This window comes from Lonchura striata, chromosome 5 (assembly GCF_046129695.1).
Source record: "Lonchura striata isolate bLonStr1 chromosome 5, bLonStr1.mat, whole genome shotgun sequence".
In the NCBI taxonomy this organism is placed as follows: Eukaryota; Metazoa; Chordata; class Aves; order Passeriformes; family Estrildidae; genus Lonchura; species Lonchura striata.
The window spans coordinates 58,082,397-58,106,920 of NC_134607.1; the positions used below are offsets into that span (position 1 = coordinate 58,082,397).

The following is a 24,524-nucleotide window of genomic DNA, read 5'->3' on the forward strand; positions in this document are numbered from 1 at the left end:
TATGCTACATACTTAAGAGCGTTTTAAATTAGCACATCTTAGTTACTATTGCACTTCTCTACTTGTGAGCTCTTGGGGTGTGTTAGAATAGGCAGGAGGTCATAAGCACCTCGCTCAATTCTCCAGGGTGGTGTTGATCAGTCATGCTGAGGTATGGATGGGTGCTTGGTCCTGGTCATGAGGTGACAGTGATAGCCTGGTGTCAGCCTCTGAAGCAAGAGGCAATTGGAACCGAGTGATATCAGGCATCTGGGCAGGTTGAGAGGTGACCCTGCAATTCAGGGTGCCATGGGGAGGCAGCTGAGTGTTCTGGAGGGGAGTACTGCTTTTTCCTGTGGCTGAAGTTCTGGGAGCTGCTGACTTGCATCTCTTAGAAGGCATAGTCTGGGAAGGGGGGTGTGAGAAGAAGCAATCCATACTCTGGCAGTGCTGCTAAATAAGTGCTCTGCAAATGGCAGTATTGCTTAATTTGTTCCTAAATAAGGAGTTCCATATAGGTGCCTCACTGTACGTAATATGTTTAAATAATTAAAGAAATTATTTTTAGATCATAGAAGTTTCATATGTAAGATTCATGAAAGCAGATCCAAGAGTAGCATGAGTGACCAGACTACCAGACATGGTGTCACAGTGTAAACTTACTATCAGGAATTGCGATTGCAAGTCAACTGTACACACCCATACCTAGAGACACATCCCCCTTCTCTCCCTGATGCTGGCAGGGCCTTGGGGTAAGGGTGAGAGGCAGCATTTGTACTATGAAATGCAGGGATTGTCTGTTCACATGGGATGAATGTGTCCATCTTCTGTGTGCTAAAGCAAAGAAGGCTGGAATAGCTGAGAAGGGAGTTGAGATACAGGATTTGTAGGCTTGCTGTTGTCATTCTTAGCGTATACAGATCATTGGGAAAACCAAGGTTGCTTGGTAATTCGAGGAACATTGTCACTTGGGGTGTTTAGTTACTTTGCTAAAACTTTGGGGGTGAAAGGAATGAACCTGCTAATAACAAAGTATTCCTGTGAGAGATCTTTGAATGAAAAATGTGTACCTGTGAGACAAGATTAACACGTGTGATGTATTATTCAAGTTGGTTTTCATTAAAAAAATAATACATTGCTGTCTTTTTCTCCTTTAGATTGTTTACTAAACGAAGAGAATTTCTCAGTGAGGTGCCCCAAGCACAAGGTAAGAATCCTCTCCTAAATTATACCTGAGTTTCTTGTTGCCCTCTTCTGGTTTCTAAATTTGGATTAGTAATTTTTTTACCTGGATAATGTCTGTAGTCAGAGATGCTTTTAGTTCAGTTATTCTGTGATACATGCTTGTGGTATGTTCTGGGGGCAAACATCAACTCAAGAAGACTACCAAGTTTAAGAAGGCAAAATTTTTGTTCCATCTGCTCAGTATTTCTTTAGATCCTTGATGTCTCTTCAGAAAGCTCAGTTTAATTTCCTGAATTCTGTGATAGAATCAGTATGTTGCTCACTATTCCCATTTGAATATTGCATTGAACTGTCAGGTTTTCTCCTTGGATTTACTGAGGATGCAAGGAAGAAGAAAAATTATGAAAAAGTTCTTCTTGTTTTTGGAAACATCTTGTTCTAGTTTATCAGTAGTAACTGGACTGAGTCCAACCACTCAGCCTTCAGTGGGTCTCTGGGGTTGTTCTGTACATCTTACGGCTCATCAGAAGACCCCTATGCTGCTTCTGCCCAGGGTCTGGGCATCCTTAATGATTGTCCCCAGAGCCTCCAGACACAGTGGTGCAAAGAGCTGTCTGCATGGCAAGAGGGGACGAGGAGGTAGACAATACATACTCTCTTGTACCCATAAGTAGTGAGATACAGTGCTGGGAATACCCCTCCCAGCCCTTAAGGGAGGATACATCCCTGGGAGGTTGTGGACACCAGTCTTCCAGTTTTAAATGGTCAGAGAGTTTCCATAAAAAAACAACTGTTCTTGTTGCCAGTTGAATACAGCAGGAATTGGGCAAGAGTTTGGATGGCTTGTGCTGAAAAGGAAATGATAATCGGCAAGAATTTTGTTGCTTTCTAAGCAGGGATTAGTCTCCATCTAGTTCTTGTCTGCAGATTCCTGCCTAGAATTAGACTGACATCTGGTGGTCTTTTGTTTTCACAGCTTATTCTTAATCTGTCTTCTGTAAACATATAGGAATTAGCCTCATGTTTCCTTTCTGGATGTTCCTACCTGGATGTATTTAAAATGCACTGGAAGATTCAGTGCATATTCAGGCTCTTATCCAGAATTGGCCTATTTTTCATTATATAAAAGAAAATAAGTTATTCTCCACAACTTTGGAATAATGTTGACAATGTACAGCAAACTTAAATTAATGCATTAATGCTACAAGAACCTGGAGATCTTGCCAAACAAAAGCGGGAAGGATGAGCTCCCCTTTCTGTGTAATGTGACTGCCTAAGTGCCACCCTCTGCTCAACTTTGGATACTTGACTAGAGATAATTGGAGTGTGTCCTGGGTTTGGATGGGATAATTATTTACTTCTTGGTACTTAGTTACCAGCTGGGGTTAAACCATTGCACAGGGTTGTGTATTTAAAGGCTCTTTTCTTTTTGCTGCCTGAAGTTGCCTGAAGTATTCCAGGGAAATCTAGTGTTACATAGATGACTTGGGTCACTGCTGCTGTATGTGAGCACTTTGCAGTGATGGTGCTCAAACCATGAAAGGAAAGAACTGATTTAGATTCAGGCAAAGAATCCAGCTTTTCAGAGAAAATTCTGAGAAGATACATAGATTTCTGAAGTAATCTTGCAGGATGGGAGTGGGATAGCTACCAATTAAGTTCATAATGGTTCTTCATGAGACAATAAAATTTTGAATTCTATTCAGAACTATCCCACTGCACATTACTTTCTTTATTGCGTCAAAAACAAAAATTCAACACCAGCAGCCTTTATTTGACACTGAAGTTTGTTGACTTTTGCTTAGTAAAGACAAATAATTTCTTTAAAGCCAAGTAGAGTTTTCTTTGCTTTCTGTCTCTGCCCTCACTGTGTGTTTCACTAATCATTACTGGTTTGTTCCAAATCCTTCTGCAGGGCAGAATATAAGCTCACTCTTCCTTCCATTGTAGTGGCTGGAAAGGGGAATTCCAGACAGTGACAATGCAGGAACAGGAAGGCTGAAAGCCATTGCTTTAGAATGATTGGAGAACAAATTGCATCAATTTTTTTACGTGATATGAGTATGAGCAATTGAAAGGAAGAAAGACTTTGAATCAGTCTGTTGAAAGTGATGCTTTTAAGGTAACACCAGTTTAGCACTATTAGCAAATTAGTAACTGTCTCATAGCTCACTCTGCTGTTCTGTAGCTAATGGTTGGAGGAGCTAACTTTATAAATCTCCAGCGTTAAGTCCCCCAGTACAGGGCCTCTTACCCTTTGACAGTCCGTGCCTCACACCAGTAAATACACTTCATCACGGTAAGCAGCTCCTGGAGAGCAAAGGTGCTTCTTGCCTCATTAACTGTGCTTGACACTTAGGGCATAAGCAAGCTGAGTCCAGAGGGGACTGGTCCTGCCTTTCCATGTGCTCCCCAGTGAGCTTTTCCATTTCCTTCTGTCAGGATTGATGCTTCAACCATCTATGTCCTGAATGTGCTAGTTATGCAAAATAGCAGCTTTTATCACAGGGAAAATGCTGTCTGAAAACTGTCATCTTTTGAGGGGTTCCTCTCACAGATCCAACCAGCTCTATCTGCATCACAGCAAGTGAGGTTGCAACAGACCTGCTGAGGATGCTGAGCCATGGAGAGGCTATAAAGGGGATGGGATACCTCACTTTTTGGTGGCTAAGCCATCTTAGATTGTCTTAAGCCAACTGTTTGGGCAATTTTCAAGTGATGCTTCTCAGCTTCTTCTACCTTTTTGTGTTAAATTCTGTGTTTCTTAAAATTAACCAGGCTTTCGTATCTCAGACTCTACTTTTATGGAATTACCTGCATTTGTCTGGGGAAAACTCTGTCTGAAAAGTCTATTTCTAACTCCAATACTGACTTCTTTTTCTCTCTCTTTCTTTCTCTCTCTCTCACTTTCTGTATGTTTCCTTTCCCTACCCCTGTCTTCTGTTTCTCCCTCATTTTGTTTTTGCTCCTCTGTTTGGCTTGCTGGTTTGTCAGCCCCTCCTTCCTTGCTCTCTTCCCTCCTTGCAGAACAAGATGGTGAAAGGCAGCCTCAGCACAGAGCAGTCGGAGCGGGGGTGAGGGGGGAAGTGTACTCCTGGGAATGGATATAAAAGCAAGCACAGGTGAGTGGGGGAGAGCTTCCAGTTCCACCTGCTGTCTTACATCCAGTGCCTTCCCCATTTCTGTGAGAAATCAAGGTGCTTTTGTATATATTCAGAAAATTTGTAATGTTTTTTTTCTCTACTACCATTCTGTTCATTTTTTGGTATTTCTGGAGCAGTTCCTTCTGTTAAACAATGAAAGGCAAAGCTTGTTAGCTGTTACCAGCTACCTGATTGCTCTCTCAGCTAAACGAGTGGCAGAAATTTCCTTTTGTATCATGTCCATTAGGCTCTGAAGGGTTTTTTCTGTGAGTCTCAGAGTAGTTAGTAAGTTTCTATATAAATAAAATCAAAGTATCTTAAATTCTGTATGTAAGGATTAAATAATATTGATGAGTTCAGGATTATTGTAACCCAGGATTCCTGTTTTCTGGAAATGTAGTTAAATCCAGGGATAAGTAAATCAGTTTCAGCAGGACCCCACTGTGTTTCTTTTAGCCCAGCTTCTTTATTTATTTTGAAAACAGACATGGAGCATAGAAGGTAGAACTGTATTCAGAAGTGGTCACACTTCTGTAACTTTGTAATGTGCCCAAGTTCCTCACTGCACTTCCTTCCTGCCTCCTCCTTTGTCTAGGCCCAGCATTCATACAGCCAGGTGAGAACTTGGTTGGGAATTCAAGTTGTCTGAAACAGCTTTTTGCCATGTTAGCATCAGAGCTGGGTCATTTTCCTAATCTGGTTCACTGTGTAGCTGGGAAAATACCCTGGCACAAGGAGGGAGTAGCACTGAGGTGGGAGTTAGCACACAGGGAATGGGATGTGGTTGGGATTTCTGATTTCTTACTCATTTGCAAGTGCATCGCAGTTCAAAGGCAACAGGGTGGATTAAAATGAAATAAGTCTTCGGTTTCAAACTAATACTTGTTGGCACCCTGTCCATGAAACTGCAGCTCAAGAAGGTCTCTTGCCTTCATTTCATTCACTACTCACTATTTGCATTTCTTACTCAAGCTATTTGCTTCTTTTTCTTGCAATCATGCAGGGGGAGTTGCTCGTTCGTGTCAGTTCTTGGAACTGCTCATGGTAATCCCCTTCCTTCATTGCCATTCCCTTGTTCCCAGGCACCTCCCTGACTTAAAATCTTTCCTGTTCTTCAAGTAAAGTAATTGTGAAGTACTTCTAATGGTGTTCTGTGTGAAGGATGAGAGATTTAATTGGAAGATTGCGGGGTTTTGGTGCAGTAGCAGAAGACAGGTGGTGTCCCATATAAACACTTTTTGTAGACTGACTGCTGACTTGCTTTAGCTCAGCTGTGTTCTGTGACTTTCCATGTTTAATAGCATTCATTCTTGGCTTTGGAGTGTTGTTTTAACAGTTACCACATAAACAGTATTTAACAGTATTCAGTGTTTGAGTAGCTTTCTCCTTCCATGGTAAAGGTCACTGGGATTCTTTTAAGCTTTTCTCTTTTCTTTAAAATTTAACAGGCAATGTAATTCATAATGTTAAAGCAGGACCAGAGTCCCACAGCCAAAGTGCCTCTTCTGGCTATTTAACACTAGGGAAGTCTGGTGATTTTTGGGCCATTCCTTTAAGGTACTGGCAAGCATTACTGTGTCCCAGAGACCTTTACAAAGCTTTGTTCCCTTTGTTATTTTCCAGTGCTAGCTCTTTTTTTATATATCATAGGAATGTCTTGACTTAAGACCTTGCAGGCTCTGTAATCTCTGTACTGTATTCATTGTATGTTCTAGATATCTCTCTTAAGGCATCATCTCTTTCAAATCCACTTTTGCCTCAAGTAATTCATACCAGAAGGTCCTATTTGGCCACCCCTTTCAATGTTTAGAATGCCTTAAAAATTAGGTTCTCCAATTCCAACCTGATCTTGCATTCCAAAATAAAATCCATGCAAATCTAAAATATCTTTATGACAAAAAAAAATTGTAGTATTACTGTGATAATTAAAGAACTTCAGGGGAATTCTGTAACAGTCCAGGTAATACTGGAACTGTCCTTCTGCTGGCCTTAGCGTAAGATACAATGGATACTCAATTGTGAGATTATTGGGCTATTTTAGTCCCGATTCACTCCCAGGCCTAGCAAGTTAAGAAAAATCCTGCATGTTGGATTACATCCAGGCAAGTCAGTGTATTCTGTCTTCGTTGCTTCTCTCTCCCTGAGCCAGTTGCCTCTAGAACATTTGGATAAAGTCCAGATCTGGAGAGTGACTGTGAGAGCAAGTCTGGTGCCCTGGATCTTGTCCAGGAATGAAGCAGGACTCTGTGTGTTGAGCCTGTTTCTTCCCTGAGCCAGTGCCTAATGCTCTGGACCAATTCCAGGCATGGGCAAGCTGCAGTTGTACAGGAGCCAGAGACAGCAACACGGCCTTGACACTCCTTCAGTGAAGGCTTGCAGTTGCGCAGTAATGAAACCACAAAGGGTAGCTGCCTGAACTCTCTGGGAACCCCTCCCCCTTTCCTCTTCAGCTGCTGCTCCATAACCTTGCCCATCTGGTTTTTGTATGTGCTTGCCTGACTCTTTACTCACTCTCAGCCTGGCACCCCTGGATGCGGGATATCTGCAGCCAAGAGTTGGGCTTGCTGGGATGTAATCTAATTGGTGTGCTGGTGATCAGAGCAGTATTGACTTCTGCATCACACTTAGTTAGGGTTCCTGGAGCTTAATTGCCAGCTATGAACAAACATGGATGTTACTTTGCTCCCAGGCACACCTCTAACTCTGTAAACTGCTTTCCATATGCATCACTTCTGGTGCAAGTTCTTTTCCCAGGCTCACTAGCTGGTAGGAAAGGATTTATCTAAGTCATATCTGAGTAACCTTACTAAATAAATAACTGTTGGGCTCACTTGTGTTACAGGATAAGAAAGGAAGGAATACATTATTTCAAGCTTCTCTGTCTCTATGCAGAGTAAGAATGAGAACTGTAACTCAGAGAAATTAAATTTTAACTTTGTGGTTTCTCTTTTGAGCTGAGGCTCCACCAACCTAGTAAACTCCTGAAGTTCATTTTCTCACCTCAGAGAATTTCTGGACAGGGAGAACATGTGCCAAGCACTTGGACATTTCCACATTTGTCTTGAAAGGCATCACAAGCCTAGTCCTTCTATGAACTGTCTCTGTAATGTGCAAATTAGATCAAAAAAGCAGAAAGAAATGTCACCTGCCCTTCAATTAGTTAAACTATATGCAGCTTTACCTTTAGCTGGTGAAATCTGGCAACTTCCCAGTTTGGTTCCTGGACTCCTGTAATTTTGATACTAGTTTCACTATATGCTGCATATTCACTGGAAACCACCATTGGATGGTAGCATCATGGTCCATAGGGGAACATTTGGGTGCAGTCCCTCATGGCATCCCAGGAGCTGTTGCCATGTAGGGACATGCTTGGCCTCTCTCTTTCCCAATCTCTTAGTCAATGTGAGGAGCAGACATGAGATGAGGGGGCTCCTGCCTGGCTGCTGAAGGTAGAGGTTCTGTAAGAGTGCCGTGCCATTGTGGCACGGGTCATCCTGTCATCGCAGACTTCCTTCAGAACAGGGCTTGTTTAATTTTTTTTTTGCTGGTTGTTAAACTAAGGGCTTTTATCACATGGATTAGTTTTCATGAACTATTCGCCGTTGTGTTTATCTGTTTTCAATCCACAAAGCTAAAGAGCTCTTGGTGTTGCTGCTGTGGTAGGCTGCTGAGTGGGTTTTTCCAAAGCCTGAGAGACCTGTTTGCAAATGGAGGGAAAGAACCATTCCAATATTATTTTGACTTTGTTTTTCAGGTTAGGCTGTTGAGATAAAAAGCGGTGGACATTCGTGACTGAATGGAATCTCTCCCACTGTGCAGCCATGCCCCCTCTCGACGTGCCTGCCAATGCCAGCACTTCCTTCATAAATTCTTACATCACACTCAAGACTGATGACATCACAGAATCTGACCAAGGAGTCTGAACCAGCTGTTTCCATGGACACAATCTCCATAGTGACAGTGGGGAGGGGAGGGGGAAAAAGGAAACAGGTGGGGGGAACTAAAGAGGGAGGGATAAATATATATATATATAAAGATCTATTTTTTAGTCTTGAAAGACTTTGTTTTAAATGAAAGGTGCGCTATATCCCTTTTGATGCTTTTGATTAAGATTTTTAAAACCCCATATAAATTAAAAAAGAAACCTATAGCTAAAGTAAATATTAAATCCAAAATTAAAGCCAGGCATGTGGAGCCTAACATTTTGTGGGAAAGATTAGCAAAACTGGGAGTACTCCAAACAGGACTTGTCTCTCTTCCTCTTGCTCTCTTTCTCACAACATCTGATGAAATTCAATTTTGAAAGCCAACTCAAATACTGATAAATTGTTTGTAGGATGTGGGAGGAAGGCTTGGATGATTGCAGGTAATTTGGTATCAGTAGTTGTGTCTGAGGGGTAGGGAGGTTTTCATTTTTGAGAAACACTATTAACAATGTAAGCTTGAACAACATCTGCAGATTGTTGGGTCATGAGACTCATGAAGTAAGAGGTTGCTGCTGCTTGCTAGGTCCCATACACCTCATTGGTGTGGGAACACCTGTACCACACAGGGGAAGGGAGGATCTGCCCTGTGTGCAACAATGTGACCCCCAGATCATTCCAAAAAGCTGCCTTCAGTTTGGAAGGCAGGTGAGAGGAAGACATGGTTTACCTGCCAGATGGGGGAAAAAGAGGAAGTCTGAATGTTGGTGGAGTCAATCTTCAAACTTACTGGGGTAAATCCACTTGGCCCTCTTTTATTTTTATATTTTTGCTTTTCCTAAGGAAGGAAGAGGGAATGTCAGTGTAACAACCTACACTATATGGTTATGCGGGGTCGTTGTTTTCCTTTTTTTTCCCTTTTTTTTCTTTTTTATTCTTTTTTTGGGTTTTGTTTTTTTTTTTTTTTGTAAATTATGTAATTTTAAAACATTTGGGTTTTAGGAACAAAAAAGAAAAAAAATCATTTTTTTTCTTGTTAAGGCCTTAAGAAAGGGGTTAGTGCATCTTTCAGGGGTCACTCTGCCATGGGAATAAAAATAGCTGTTTCACAAACAGTTTTATATAAAAAAAGCTTAAAAAAACCAAAAAAACTAATAAACTTCATTTTAACCTTGTCTCCTTTTGTTTTGTGCGAACTTGATTTGTTTAAAAGGACAGAGACAGTACTATCTGCTGCTTTTTTGGTTTCTTTGCCTTCATCGGTTCTGCCTTCAGTGATGACTTTCTGAACTGGCCCAGCAAGAGGAAGACCACAAAGGCTTTGAAAAACTAAAGCTTAGGATTTGTTTGATGTTCAGAGTTAACAAACCAATGACTGGATGAATTTTATGTTTGTGTGAGTTGGTGATATTTCATCAGGTCACTGACTTCTTTCACTCATAGGATGGTAGCGTATCCTAGCGATATCAAACAGCGTGTTGTTTACTGGGAAGTCACTAGAGATAGGGATCTAACCAGCATGACATGGATGAAAAAATGGGGTTGATATTGTGGGGAGGGAAGAACTGTTTTAAAAGTTATGTACTGGATGCTTGCTCAGCTATTCACATTTTGGAGTATTCAGCACATAAAAATAAAATCTATGATAGCTCATATTAAGATATCTATTTTAACTCTATTTTTAAAAGATCGATTTAAAGATTTGGGAGATAATTTGGCAGTTATTTATTTCTATAAGTTGCTACTCTCACTCATAAATATTTGGAAAGAAAAGGCAGCCTTCTGCTTACTTCTTTCCCAGTAGCAGCTACTGAAGTTAGTATGTCCTTTACATTAAGAAATAGACCTGTTGTGATAAATGTCACTAATGTGTCATGAATTGGTGCTGAAAATATTTAACTGCTGGTGTAGTCAGAAAAAAGTCATTTTTAGCATAGTTAATGTGATTGAGTAAATGACTTCTTTTCAACTGAATAAAAATTGTTTTTTTTTCATAGTGTCTGTTCTATTCTACATACTCAAAAAAAAAAAGTTCCTGTTATTGCATTGATTTTATGTTGGTGAAGAGTCAACTCTGTATGTAGCATTGTGACAGCAGAACAGTGTGTCCTGGAACTGTTGAATTTGACACTTTCACTTTGGCTCTTCAGGGTGGTGTCAGCAGAGGCAGAAGGGTTTTGGGTAGCTGGGAGGGAGCCTTGGAAGTTTTCCATGTGGGAGCTTGTGGCAAGTATGGAGATTCAATATTTTGTCGTGCACCGTGGCTGGAAGGTAGTGGCAGTTGTGTAGAGCAAATAAAGAACTGGTACCAGTCATTTCTATGGGAAGTATTTTGCAGTGGAAAGTGCTTAAAATCCTTCAACTCAGCTGTGGCTTAATCCCCCCAGTGCTGTGGTCAGAGGTGAGGGGTGCTCTCCAGTAGAGCAGGATTGTGCTTGGTGGTCAAGTCTTTACAGAAACCCTTACAGAAACAGCTGTCATGATTCTGAAACCGAGCCAGGAGGAATTAAAACAATGTGTAATGGCTTCCTGGGAGAACTTGGAAATTATCCAGAAGAGTCATAAAATCCTGTTGGAAATAAAAATTTCCTTTGCTGAGAAAATACAAAGTGCTGAGTGGATTTTGAAAGCTGTTGTGCAGAATGTTTACCTGCTTCATCCTGCAAGAGCAATTAACAGTTTGTCATCGTGGATACCCAAACTGGAAAGTCTTGGCTAATTTAGAATTTGTGGAGCAGAAATGACCTGCAGCAGAACCTTAAAACCTTAAAAGAGATTGTGTATAGATGAGAATGGCATCTGTTTAGGAATTACCTGCTCAAATGAGGAATGAACTAACGAGAGCTTGGATAAGGCAGCTCATTTTCAAAGCATTTCTCTGTGCTGACTCCCATCGGGATCTCTTGAAAGAGACTTATACCAATGTGCTGGAATTGAGTGTGATGGTTTAGCAGCGTTTCCAAGCTAACCAGATTGAGTCAGCACTGCTGCGTGGGGTCGAAGAAAAAGATGCTTTCACATCAAGAATAGCGAATGGATTCAATGTGCAAAGGGTGTTTGTTCATATGACAAGGATAAAGGGAGTGCTGCAGGAGCTGGGGGAAGCCATGGGATGTATACAGAGCAGATTCCAATACCAGAAGCTGCCCATTGATACATTTGTTGTTTATATGTATTGCATCTGAAATCCATGCTTGGAAACCTGAGGCACAGACCACTGTGGATCGTGCAGCACAGGAGAAAGCCATTTCAGCTGCCCCTGCCAAGGGCTGTGATCAACCTCACTGATCTGTACCACAGAGGTATGCAAGGGAGTTTTGTTTGGGGTTGTGACATTTTTGAACTTTTTGAATTGCTTAGAACAAGACAAACTAATGATGTTCAATAATATTGAAATAAAAAATATTCAGAGGTTCAGGGTGCAGGATCTGCTAAAGTATGTTGCACATCTAGTTCATGGAGTCCAGCTAATGGCAAGCTAAAGAAATATATTTTTGGTGGGACATGCATGTAAAAAAACCCGGAAGTTTGTTGAGATATGGGTAATTGAATGGCAGCTCTGGAATTTTGACTAATGTGCAGTAATGTACATAAAAATGTGTATTAGGAAAGATAATACTTTTAACTGGTACAGTTACAAAGGGAACATTTGGGGGCTGACTTGGATATAGACTTTATAAATTATCATGTCTACTAACTGAGTTATGACATAAGGAATTACCTGTGCTGTCCCGAGTGCAGTGGGTGTCCTAGACATGATAGAAATATTTGGTAGAGGGGTACAGCATTGGTTTGTCTGATCTAGTCCCTGACCTGCCAGAATGACTGAAAAAAGCAGTCCTCTATCTCAAAATGTAGAAAATTAAATGTAAATACCATATTTTTGGAAGTGGAACAGAATATTTAGATGGTTGAGGATGAATAATTCACCATTGCTCTGGATTTTTTTTTTTTAAATTATTAAAAGTTACATGAAATAGAACAGAGTACACATAATCCAGGTTCAGTTACAGATCTAGAAAACACAAAGATACGGTTTTACTGACTTTGATATGAGATGCTGGAAGAGTAGTTGGCAATCTTGGCTTTGGGTTAGAAATCCCTCTTGCGAAACAGGACGAGATTCTTGTTTGGCTGTGAAATTCCAACAAACAAGTTTAGGTCAGGGTTTAGTTTATCGTTTGTTTCGGGGTTTTTAAGATGGAACTCTGGCAGCATATTATGAGTCAGAGAATTTAGTCAATAAAGATAGAGGACAAAAGTGATTATTAGAAAATTGTGGGAGGCTGGTAACACTGGTACTTTATCTTGGCATTGCTACAGACCAGTGAAAGCTTGGCTAATGCACATCACTGAAAAATTGGCTCCATATGGATATTTTGCACCACGAGCTCCCTACCTGAGCTGTGGTATTCAGCCAGGAATTATTATGTAAAGCTCTGAAGGAGATTATGAGGTTTTTCCTTGGAGTGCAAAGGTCAGTGAAATAGTTGCTGTCATTTTCCCTGGATGTGATTAATTGTTTGCTCTTCCTGTACTTGTAGTGGAATCCAAAAGGTTTACTCTGTCATCCACCTGGAAAGTGAAGAGAGTGCTGCTTACAGAATATTTTTGTAGGATTTGATTTCTTAAGTGGATCCCACTTCCTGTTTAGTGTGTTTTCCTGTTAAACATGTTTAGCCTGAACTGGAAGGAAAGCATCGCTTGTTTGCTGGCTTCTTCCACAGGGTAATACTGGGAGCTGAGATTGCTTCTCTTCCCCCTTCATCCTCCAGAGGTTTATTGCAATTTATTGCTTAACTCAGTTTTAATGCTGCGGTTTCAAGGTTTTGACCTTACCTGGCCAGCTTTAGAAATGCTGATATTTCTTAGCAGCCCCAGAGAGACTTAACTCCCATCCAATAATTTGAAAAAGAAGAATAGTCTTCTAGCTCATAGCAAACCCCCTGTGAAAAAACTGTTCCACTCTAGCTGGGCTTCAGGAGTCATGCTGACATGTTCTCCTCTGCATGATAAAAACCGCTTGTGTTACTGAACATGAGTATGGCCAGGTTACATGCAAATACCACCTGTATTGCACTGGGGGCTTTTGGGTTGTAGCTACCTCTCCCAAACTTGGAGATCGCAGTTTTGGAGGTTGGTGCTCCCTGGCTTTGAGATACAGCATGGCAATAGTTTTCTGAGTTTTATTGAAATTGTTTATTTTCAGTGCCACATCTTTTAATGGGGGGCAACAAAGAATGGCAGAGAAATTGTTGGGGAAAGAGCTGGGAGGTATTTACACTAAAAATAAAAATGGTGGTGTAAGGATAAATTTGCATTGTGTAGTGAGAGTCCTCTGAGGTAAAGCCAGTTCATCAAAGCAATGTCACCACTTCTCGTGGTTTTAGTAAAAAATGAAAGTCTGCACACTTCACAGTATTTGTATGATAAAAACTTAATTGGACTTTCACCCAAGTTCTTGCCCACTGGAATTGAGTTTCCTTTCAGAAGAGAGCTGGAATTATTAGATTAGTACAAATTGTAGATTATTTTGAGGATGTTACTTTGAAGGCTGTTGGAATTACAACAACCTGGATTATGGGGCATAACAATGCCTACTTCTTCTTGTGCACTTTTTCATCACTTTGGATTTGAAGTAACTTGCACGTAAGACAGATCTCACGGCTCACATTTGTAGTCAGAAGAAATACAGAAGAGCGAACAAATTACTTCTTAGTGTTGTACTATGAAATTCAGAATTGGCAGGTGGCAATGGATTTCAAAGAGGCAAGAAAGCACCGTTCTGTAAGCTGAACAAGGACTGATGTAATGTAACACTCCTGGGTTTTGTAATATTTTGCTGCTTTGGAAACCAAGGTGAGGAAGTCACTGTATAAAGTGGATGTTGCAGTCTCTCCATTCACCTGGTGTCCTTGCTGTGGCTGAAACTTCTGAGGAGGAATCACTGCCTGTACAGGTGATAGATGGCAAAAACGCAACTGCCCATTTGGGAATGAAGCCAAAGAGCTGCACTCTGCAAGAAAATAAGCCAGTAAAATAAATACTGCTGATGGAGACTTTTTCAGCAACCAAAAGCAGAGGCCATACAGAATGGCCCAATTTTGTAGCATCTAAGCAAATTTCCAGGGTTGTGTTTGACTCTGCTCCAAGTGGGAAACATTCTTGTCTTTACACGACAGGAAAGTGTACCAGGAGAAGAAACAGTTTCCAGAGCTGTGAGATGGAAGTGGGCATTTGCAGCCTTAAAGAGGACATCAAGGTTCACAGGCCTCATGACTGACTCCAGCTGCACCGCTCATTTCTTTTAAAACCAACAGCATCATGTTTCCACAGGAACACAAAAGACTTGGAAAAGATGCTGTTACAGTGGAAGTGTAAACATTCCTTATGACAGATGTGAAAGATGGACTTAGCAAACATCAAATTTGTGGTCTGCTGCTTCAGAAGAGGGAAAGAAGGTGCATCTTTTTAATTGCACAGACTTGTTGCTGTCTAGAAGATTAATGGACCAGCAGATGTACAAAGTATTATTAGGAAAACTGCTAATCAACAGCAGTGACTGTAAGACTGCCAGTAACTGGGAAAAATTCTGCTTTGGAGCACGGCCCTTTGGCCTCAACCACTGCCCACCACCTACATTGGATGGGTTCTCCCCTGAGCTGAGCACAGCAGTTCTATGATCCAAGTTCCTCTTGAAAATAAGGAGAGCTGAGAAAACCTTTTACAAGTGGCCCCGTCATGTGAAAGGGTCATGGAGAAATAACAGGTAAGTAGAAATCTGGGAGGACTTTTTCCTGAGGTTTCTTCTAGGGAATGCTGTGCCACGAGAGGAGCCCTGAAATCACTGGAAAAGCACTTGAGGGCATCACTGGTGGAGGTGGCTGTTGCTGATGAACTTTTCTGTGGGAGGCTCTGTGTGAGTTTTGGAAGAACACTCCAGGTAGGTACCTTACCAAATCCATTCTGTGCCATTTATTAGACTACAGAGCAACAAGTCCTGAAATTTACACTTTAACATAGAAAACCCTTCTTGCATCCCAGTTGCAAATGGTTGTTCCTTATAGGAGGTAGTCTTTGTTGTGCTTCAAGAGGGACTGTTGGCCAGGTCACTGGGGTTGGTTGGTCCCTCTTCATAAATGCCTCATCTTGGTTTTCTTCCTTTAGAGTCTGCGGCATGCCACAGAAACTGGAATACAACAGCCGATGTTCATTTTATAGGGTTTCATTTGACCTCTTTGAAAGAGTTGCTTGAGACAGTCTTTGCAACCTGTATTTACCATTTTTGCTGAGAGAGAAACAGAGAGAATGAGATTTGTCCCTTATTTTTAGTATTTATTTGACTTATTTGGACTTCAGGAGTAGCTGATCAAAAACCTGAACAACATTTCCTAGTCTGCAGCTAAGTGTGCAATGCAGGGCTTGGTGGAACTTCATGTTCCTTTCAATGCAAGAGGAAGAACAAGTCAGGGGCTTGCCTGAGAAGCCTTTTAATGTCTGTTAGCCACATCCCCCTACAAAAAAGCCAGAGCCCTTTAGCCCTTTTTTGGCCTACCCTTTTCTTCACTAGGTGCATTAAGAATATACCAATTTCTAGTTTTTAAAAGCATATGTCCTTACCTTTTTGATATGTAAGCCTGTACATGTGTCTGGAAATACATAAGAGTTCAGAAGTGGAGAAAAAATTTTCATTGACCAGTTTGTACAGCCTTGGGTGGGAGTGGTAAAGCCCACAGGTAAGGTCTGTCACAAGTTCAGGGGGCACTTCAGCAATTAAAATGTCACAAAGTGTCCCACAAGGCACTGTGCCCCTGTCTGGCAAACAGGCCATGTACATAAAAGAAGAAAGTTATCTTTCCATGGAGTTAGCAGGCTTTGTAGCTTCAGGCCACAGCTTCCAACGTGCTCATCCTTGAAATGAGCTGCTCACAGCCACACAACACAGCAACTCCTGTATCTCCACTTTGCTTTCACTTCTGCCTCAACTGATAGCAAGTGTTTGTGCTTTATTTCTGCTGCAGCCTGTTGCAATTACCAGAGCACCCTACTATCTCCAGTCATTCTGAAAAGCTTTGTGGCACTCTGATTTAAAGAACCCCCAACAGTTCATAACAGGTGCGAGCAGGTGGAGACACTTCCATTCTCATTTCCACTGATTCTGGGCATCTGTAAGATTGTCATTGCATTTCTCCATCTTTCACATTACTGTGTAATGCATGTATTGCATGTCTGTGTTGCTCGCAGGTAACTCAACTTGTGTGTCAAATTTGTTGTGGGGTAACTCAGGGGTTCTGTTTTGGAGTTGTAGCTCAAGCAGGAGCCCTCCCTCTGTAGGATGTGGGATCAAGGGTACCTGTAGCTGGTCCCTGTCCCTCAGGCAGCACAGAGTGCCTCAGTACCTCTAGGCTCATGCAGAAGTTACTGCCTTAGTATCTGGTGTCTATTGCAGTGGTGTTACACTTCACCCACTTCTCCAGCTGGATTTTTGGCCTATCACATGTTCTCATCATCCAGGCAGGTCTGAAGTCCTGAAATTCTGTCTGCCTCTCTCTCTCTCTCTCTCTCTCTCTCTCTCTCTCTCTCTCTCTCTCTCTCTCTCTCTCTCTCTCTCTCCTCTCTCTTCTTTCATGTTCTTTTACACTTTTGCAGAATTAGAACATTTATTTCAGACTCTTAAAACTTTGGTTTGTTGTTTTCCAAAACAATAAATTTTCTGCAGTGTTTGAAAAGGTATACCTTCTCTAAACCAAAAAAAAAACCAAAAAAAAAAAAAAGAATTCAAGCTGTATAATCAGGAATCCCATCCAGCAGCCATGACTATTACAAACAGGATGAACATGAAATTTTTACTTGTCATCATCCGCATTCATGTTTTAAAGCTCTCCAGAAATCCTGTTATAGAACAGACTGGAAAACGCTTCTCAAGGTCTCTGGTCCAACCCGATGGCTTATGAAGGTCAGCCCCAGACCTATACCAGCCTGCTCAAAGCTTTGGATAGTCAAGTTTTGAAAACCTTCAGGGTAGACTCCAGACCATCTCTGGGCCCCTGCTCCTGTGCTGAGCTGTCCTCTTGGAGCAGCAATTCTTTGTTTCTAGTCACAGTTCTGATTGTTGCAGCTTGTGATTTGCCTCTTGCCCTGTCACTGTGCCATTTGGAGAAGAATTTGACTCCACTCTGGCTATAAATCAGCAGTTTATGGTGGTATGACAGGTTAGGACAGTCAGGCTGCTTGAGTCCCTGAAAATATTTAGCAGTGGTTTTAATCCCAAAATCCAGCACACCTGCAGGGCTTTGGTGCAACTATCCTGAGTAGTTTAGGGAACTGGGGCAGCAGTGGGTATTTATTCGAGATCCAGTTCCTGCAGGAAGCTGTGCCTCAATCCCTCCCTCCACAGCCAGGAGGAGAGGGGAGTGTAGATCACTGCCTGCCTTCTGAAGCCTTTGGGAAAGAGCTACCAGAGCTCAAAGACTAGAGTCTTCAAAGTTTTATTTCTTCCCACTGCAATTCCCTGCTAGTTCCCTGCTTGCTTTTTTCCTGCTTTCCTGCAAACCTGACGTTCAGGTTAAGACCAGAGGTCTTCATCCTGACTCCAGCCAAGCCTAGCCTGCTTGAGGGAAGCAGCGCCGAAACCCCTTTCCTTCTTACAGCCCCGAGCTTTTCGCACCCTCCTCTGCCTCCCTGCTCACTTGAGCCCTCCTCAGTGGCCTCGCAGCCTCGCTGGTTCTGTCCTTGCCGAGCCCCTGGCCGGCTCGGAGCTGCGGCCCTGAGGGCTGCCTGGTGCTGCCTCCTTAAGGCTCTAAATTCGCACTCCAGCAAAACCCGCGCCCTCCTCCCTGCACAGCGGGTGGGGAGCTGAGGACTGCCGGAGGCCGTCTGTAGCGGCTGGGCGATGACACAGAGCCCTCACCCTGCTCTCGCGGAGCCCGCTGCCTCCCCCACCGGCTCTCATGGAAAGTATAGCGGGGTTTCGCGAGAGCTTTTGCGCCTTGTGAGAAACCATCCTTTGTAATCTGTAGGGCAGAGTCGGCGCAGATGGAAGTTTCAGAGGAGGTTTTTACAGCCTGCCTTTCTGGCAGGGATGGCAGTGCTGCTGCCTGCCTGCCGCCCCTGTGGGGAGAGAGAGGGCTTGAGGCAAATTAGGCATGTGGATGTATTTGCACTTTGAATGCTTTTTGGTGGCAAATTTTCTTATTTGGCTTACTTTGTGATCTGCAGCTTTTCCATTCCCATTGTGTTTCTGGCTGAAAATTCCTGTGCTGTGTGACACTGAGAGGGGGCACCTCTGACCTGAGGGTCTGTCTGAAGCCATTTTTAGAGAGCAACCAGCCAGGGGGAGACAGCAGAGATCAGTGGCAGCTCTGACACTCACAGCAGAGACCCTGGAAGTCAGCTTGGCTGCAGCTGGCAGCTTTTCCCTCTACTGCTGTTCCCTCCAGCAGCACAAGCAGCAAGGTGTGCTTGTAGGAACCTATGCAGATTCTGTTTCCACAGGTGCATGCAAGTGGTGTGATCCATCTGCCACAAAGCTGTCAGCACAGGAGGTGCCCTTCACTATCAAAAGACTTGCACAGGAAAACAGGTTGCATTAGAAATAGTTGCTGATTTTTAATTCTGAGTGCAGTTATCCCAGGTATTAGGCCTTAGGTCAAAACAAAGTGAACACAAATCAAAAAGCTTTTGGTTTTGAAATAGGCAATAAAGCGTCATTAAGTAAATAAAGCAATTGAGGATTTTTATTAGGCCTTTCCCTCTTTCTGGATATGAGCCAATGTTTTATTCTGGAGTAACACAAATGAGAAAGGAGCTGCAAAAAGGCTTTAACTCACATACATAGTGCCTGTGTTCAGGCCATAGGAGAAGGTTTGTCATCTCTATCTGAGGCATGGCTTTGAAAATTTTCAGGGTTTTGTGGTTTTTTTAAGCAACCCAACAGAAAGTTTTAAATAATTACTACCTCAAAAGCATTAATTTTTCATATCTAGCTCAGCCCTGCATGTTGCTGGTGCTCAGGGATACCTCATTCTGAGCTGCAAGTGCTGGGCCACGCAGCCATTCCCAGGGTTTAGGAAGCTGCTGCTTCTGTGCAGGTGGGGAAGCTGGTTATGTCAAGGAGTTTGCTGTTTTGCCATCAGAAGGAAAGGAGCAGGCCCCAACACCTCCCAGGGCACTTCCTTACCACTCACCTGCTGCATGGCATTGTCATTTCTTTCAGCATCAACCTGGTCTTTTGGTCAGCTTAAAAATCACAAAAATACTTTCCTTCTCAGTTTCCCTTGCAGCCACCATCTTTGGTCCTTTCTTCTTCCTGTGGATACCTCCTGACTAAAAGAGTATGAGCATTTTTGTTGACACTAAAACACAATTACAAATGAGCACAGAAAATTAAGCTTGTTACGTGTGGTTGCTGTGAGAGTGTGGCAAGTACTGTTGGCAAAAGTAACCTGCAGATATTTGGAGCTCCAAAGGTAACTGATAAACTGAAAGCCCAGTATTAAGGTCTTGCATGCAATTCCATAATTTCTAATTTCTATTTCACTCCATATGCTCCCACTGTTACTAATTCATCTGTGAGCACAACTGTGCCAATATTTCAAATTGAAAGTTATTTGAGGGTTTTCTATTCCTACAAAAATATTCACATTCTGAGTTCCAATGCACATTTGAATTTGTGGAGCATAAACTATCATTGGGAGCATCACACTAAAATCAAATATATTTCACTGTCATAGTAATACACAGCAATCTTCTATTTCCAGCACACTGAGAAAAACTTCTAAATGCTGACTGGTATTCAAGTAACTGTTTATCCTGACAGAAAAAAATGCAGATAAAACCATGAAAAATTGTTAATGAGAGCTTGACGCTGCATTATTTATGAAAATAGGAAAATAGTAAACTCTGTACTCTAGCAAGCATACTATTCTCTCAGAAATTATTAGCAGAGGGTTTAGATAATCAAAATTGTAGGTTTGAATATTTTCAGTTTAGTGCATTAATATCATCTGATATTAATGATTAATGCATGAAAAGGCAGAAAATTATTGCTGAAACCTGAAATATTACTTTCCTATGGGGAGACAGAATCCCCCAAGGTTATTCTGCCTGCTCCTGAGAGCAATAAGTACAGGAGAAAAATGTAGTTTCCTTTTTAGCCAGATTAGCTTCCTTTTTATTTTTGTTTTAATTCATAAATTACTAAATTGAGGACCTAACTATGAAAAAGCAACATCCCTGACTATCCTTCCAAGGCATGGAAACAGCAGCAAAATGCTTCCTGTGAAAAACTCCCTCTGCTAGAAGAAAAGGATCCTAGCTGGACACTTCCTGGAACAAAAGAGAGTCTTCAGATTAGCTCTTTATCTATTTTAATCTCTATTTGAGATTGTTAGCAACATACATTTTTGCTTTGTAACCATTCTGGTATCAGTGCCAGGAAAGCCCTTTGCACCAGGGTTTGTAGATTCTTTATCACAGCTGAGTGAACAGCTCCATTAAACACATTATGCAAGCGAGGAAATGGAGCTAGCAGCCAGCCAGTGCTACCCTCTAAGGCACAACTGCTTACGTTTGGGCTTACGCTTCAGGTTAGGCTTGAGAAAACCACAAGCCCAGGCCTTCAGGGATGTTTCAACTCCAGATGCATGCAAGGTGGAGTACTTCATGTCATCTCATTACAGTTGATTGCATTCACTTCATTTCAGAATTTTATTTCTTTAAATTGAATTTCATTTTATTATAAGTCTACTGGACTCAGATTGTTTCACTTTATTCTCAGATTTCAAGATGTCCATGAGTAGCAATTCAGCAAGGTTTGGTCTATTTCCATGCATTTCACATCATCCCAGACCATTTTATTGTTTTCACTTTGTTTCAGAATTCTCTTTCATTTTATAGCATTTCATTTCATCTTTTTCTTCTCCTGTCCATTCATGTGGTCCTCTGATTTCAGGGTTTCAATCAGTATCATTTTCAATGAGTATAATTTTGGCAGGTTTTGCTTCTTACACTGCACCTCATTTCCCAAAATCAGGGAAAAAAGGTAAACAAGGAGACAGGAGAAGAAATTGAAGGAATGAAATGCTGAATAAAAGAAAATTCTGAAACAAATTGAAAGCAAGAAAAGTGACTGGGATGACCTGAAGTGCAGGGAAATGGAGTGAAGCTTGCCCTATCGATCCTCATTGAAACCTTGAAACCAGAGAACAAAGTCTAACAAATGCTCAGGACAGGAGAGATGATGAAATAAAATGCAATTGAAAAAAAAAGCCAGAAAATTGGCAAATTGAGTGACTACAACCAAATGTACTGAGATGAATTGAGGTGCAGTGGAAACACTGAAACTTGCCAAAATTATTCCCACTGAAATCCTGAAATCAGGGAAGAAAGGTAAACAAAGATGCAGGGGAAGATATTGAAGAAATTAAATGCTAAAAAAAGGAGAAAATTCTGAAACAAAGTGAACACAATAAAAGTGAATGGGATGACTTGTCATTCAGCAGCATGTTCACATTTCCCCTACTCTTGCTTTTGCTACTTGTGTACTCAAGAATTTTATCTTGCTGCTTTTGACATAATTTCTCAGGTTCAACTGCAAGTGGACTTTGGCTTTCCTAAACATATCTTTGCATGCCAAATATTGGCTCACTACTCCTCTCAGGTTAACCATCCCTGCTTCCACCCTCTACAAACTCCCTTTTTATATTTGAATTTTGCCAGAAGTTCCTTGATCATCGATGAATAAAATATTTATGGAAACTTATTTACAATAAGCTTTACAAAGAACAAGAAGTGCATCTCTGGCTTTACTTAGTATTTTTCTGATATCTTACCCTTAATTTTTCTATAATGTATAATACATTTTGAGTAGGCGTTTGAGAAGGTGTTTAGTGGGTTTTTGCCTAAGTAAATTTATCTGTATAAAGATTTACTAATGCAGGAACCTTCTTCAGGTTATAACTACAGATGTTGTGACTAGGACTGTAAACCAGAGATTAAATAAAGAATTAGCTCCCTTTTCAAGTACAAAATTTCTGAGTTATAGCCAATAATTGACTTAGAAACCTAAAAGTTACACATTTAATTTCTATGCTAGGAGTCTTGCGACACACAGGGTTCATGGAGCAGTCCCATAATTCAAATAGACTCCAAGCCATGAAGCATACAGAGCAAAAAAGAAATTATAGTCAGCCAGCAGCTGTTTCCCAGCTTATCTGAATCACCCATATTTGATAGAAAATATCTCTGCCTGCTGGGAAACAGAGGCTCCTTCTATCCCAGTTCTTTTAAAGAACAGAGCACAGGTTATTCTTTCCTTTTAGAGAGGTTTTTCTTTTATTGTTTTCTCCCCTTCTCTTTATGCCCCCAAAACTCTCCACAAACTGGAATATACAGGTTCAAGCTCCTCTTCTGATTGAAGGAAGCTTTGATTTCCCCACCAAATGCCGTAATCGTGAAAGTATAGCACATTTTTTTTCCACCATTTTGCTTTGCCACTCTTTCAAGAACTGAAAAGGCACAAGAGACAGGGAGAACAAGAAAGAGCATGACTGTATCCCGTGTTGAGTTCTTTGGATAACAAGCTCTCATTTGTGAAACTGTAAATTTACCCAGCATCAGGCCAATGGAGGCTGTGGGACTGCAGGGCCATGCAGACAGATCTATTCTATCACTATTTCAGTGGAGCACTTTTTCTTTCCTGTTACAGTGGTACTACTTCAAAAGCATAGTTAATACATCTTATAAAACTATACAGCCAAAATCTGGTAGCTAGGCCACAGTCCTAACAGATGGAGGCTCTAGTTTGATTCTCCGTCATGCTGAGGAATTCTTACAACTGTGTATTCTGACTTGGGGGAAGGTTCACTATCTACTCAGGCTTTATAGAAAAAGTGGGGCAGAGCCTCTTCTTTCTATATCTTTTTTAAAAAGCAATAGCTGTTACCAAACCTCACAAGGTTCTTATATCAGCCTTCATTTCACTCATGGTCTGAAGCTTCCTAACATAGTACACCTTTCTGAAGAGTGAAATACAGTGAAGTCCAGTCTCTAGATATTGAACAGACCAAGCATGAAATAATTATTAAAATTACTTTGTCCATATTAACATTCAGAGTACCTGGAATCTGAGACAATAAAAAGAAACATATTTAAAGTACAATGGAGAACCAAGTATATGCTTACCTGCTAAGCAGATAATCAGTTATGCCTCCAGACTTAAAACTTTTGATCTCTGCACCCAACTTCCATTCTGGGTTTCTATTGGACCTGCCACAAGACATTTCATATAACATTCTTTTGTTTATTCACATGGATACAGAATGACAAATGTTATTCCATTCTCAAATGGTAATGTTTTCTAAAACTAAATTAGTGTATTAAGCCACTACGAGGCAAGACAAACTCCTTATATTACATTTCTGATTGTACTTAGGAAACAAATCTTAAAAGCAGAGTGTCGTTACTTTTAATATATAAAGCACTGAGTGCACATCAAAACTAGAAGAATTTAACTGGAAGCTAGTCTCAATTATTTGCTTGAAAAGTTTAAACAGAAGAACAATTTATTAAATAACAGCTTTACTGGAAAAAAAAAATTCAGCATTGCTAAGTTATGATACCTTTCATTTGAGAATGGACATATAAATCAGCTATATAATCTAATGTTTAGAGAAATGTAGTTACATTTATCGTTATGGTATCTGAGTGCAAAGAAAATCCTAAAACCAGGAAAATTATCTGACAGAACAGCCATTCTCTCCTGTCCATGGTCCCAGAAATGTATATAGTAGAAGTATTAGCCTTTTTCCATCTTCTGCATGTTGGGTTCATGAACATTGCTGTGGGAAAGTTAGTGCTAGGATACATCCTGCTCTTTCCTTAAAAAAATATAATATTTAAACCAGGTATTCAATATTTCCCAGACAGTTATCAGAAAGCCCAGCTCTGTGCCACGTTGTTTTCCTGGCAACTTCCCTTAAACAGAAGAGTCATACAGGATTGCATTCATGGAATAGGAATTTATTTCTGCCATGCTAATTGAAGCCATAGAAAACACAGAAAAATAATCTTAAAATGCATTCTGTATTGATCCAGGTCTCAGAGAAAGCATGTTCCAACAGCAGCCTGCTGGTTTACAAAACAAGTTTTATATTGCTGTCTGCATTTTCCATTACATACATTAATTTTTAGGCTTCGTGTACAAATTCATAGATAGGAAAGCTGTTGAAAGTTTACTATAGTCTGGTACTAAATGACACAATTGAAATATGCACAAACCACAGCCAGGGTATCT

General features: G+C 41.1%; 1 protein-coding gene across 11 annotated transcripts in view; it reads left to right on the forward strand.

The window, feature by feature from the left end:
- The window catches only part of TCF20 (transcription factor 20), a 140,826-nt gene extending 130,943 nt beyond the window's left edge, over positions 1 to 9,883 (forward strand). For 10 of the 11 annotated variants that reach the window (XM_077783618.1, XM_021552788.3, XM_021552792.3 and 7 more), the window contains 3 exons: positions 1,137 to 1,186; positions 4,159 to 4,286; positions 8,062 to 9,883. In XM_077783618.1, the coding sequence (XP_077639744.1) occupies positions 1,137 to 1,186; positions 4,159 to 4,242 (134 nt within the window). In that variant the 3' untranslated portion in view covers positions 4,243 to 4,286; positions 8,062 to 9,883. The remainder of the gene's footprint in view (positions 1 to 1,136; positions 1,187 to 4,158; positions 4,287 to 8,061) is intronic. The other variant, XM_077783615.1, reaches the window with a different exon arrangement.
- The last annotated feature ends 14,641 nt before the right edge of the window (positions 9,884 to 24,524 follow it).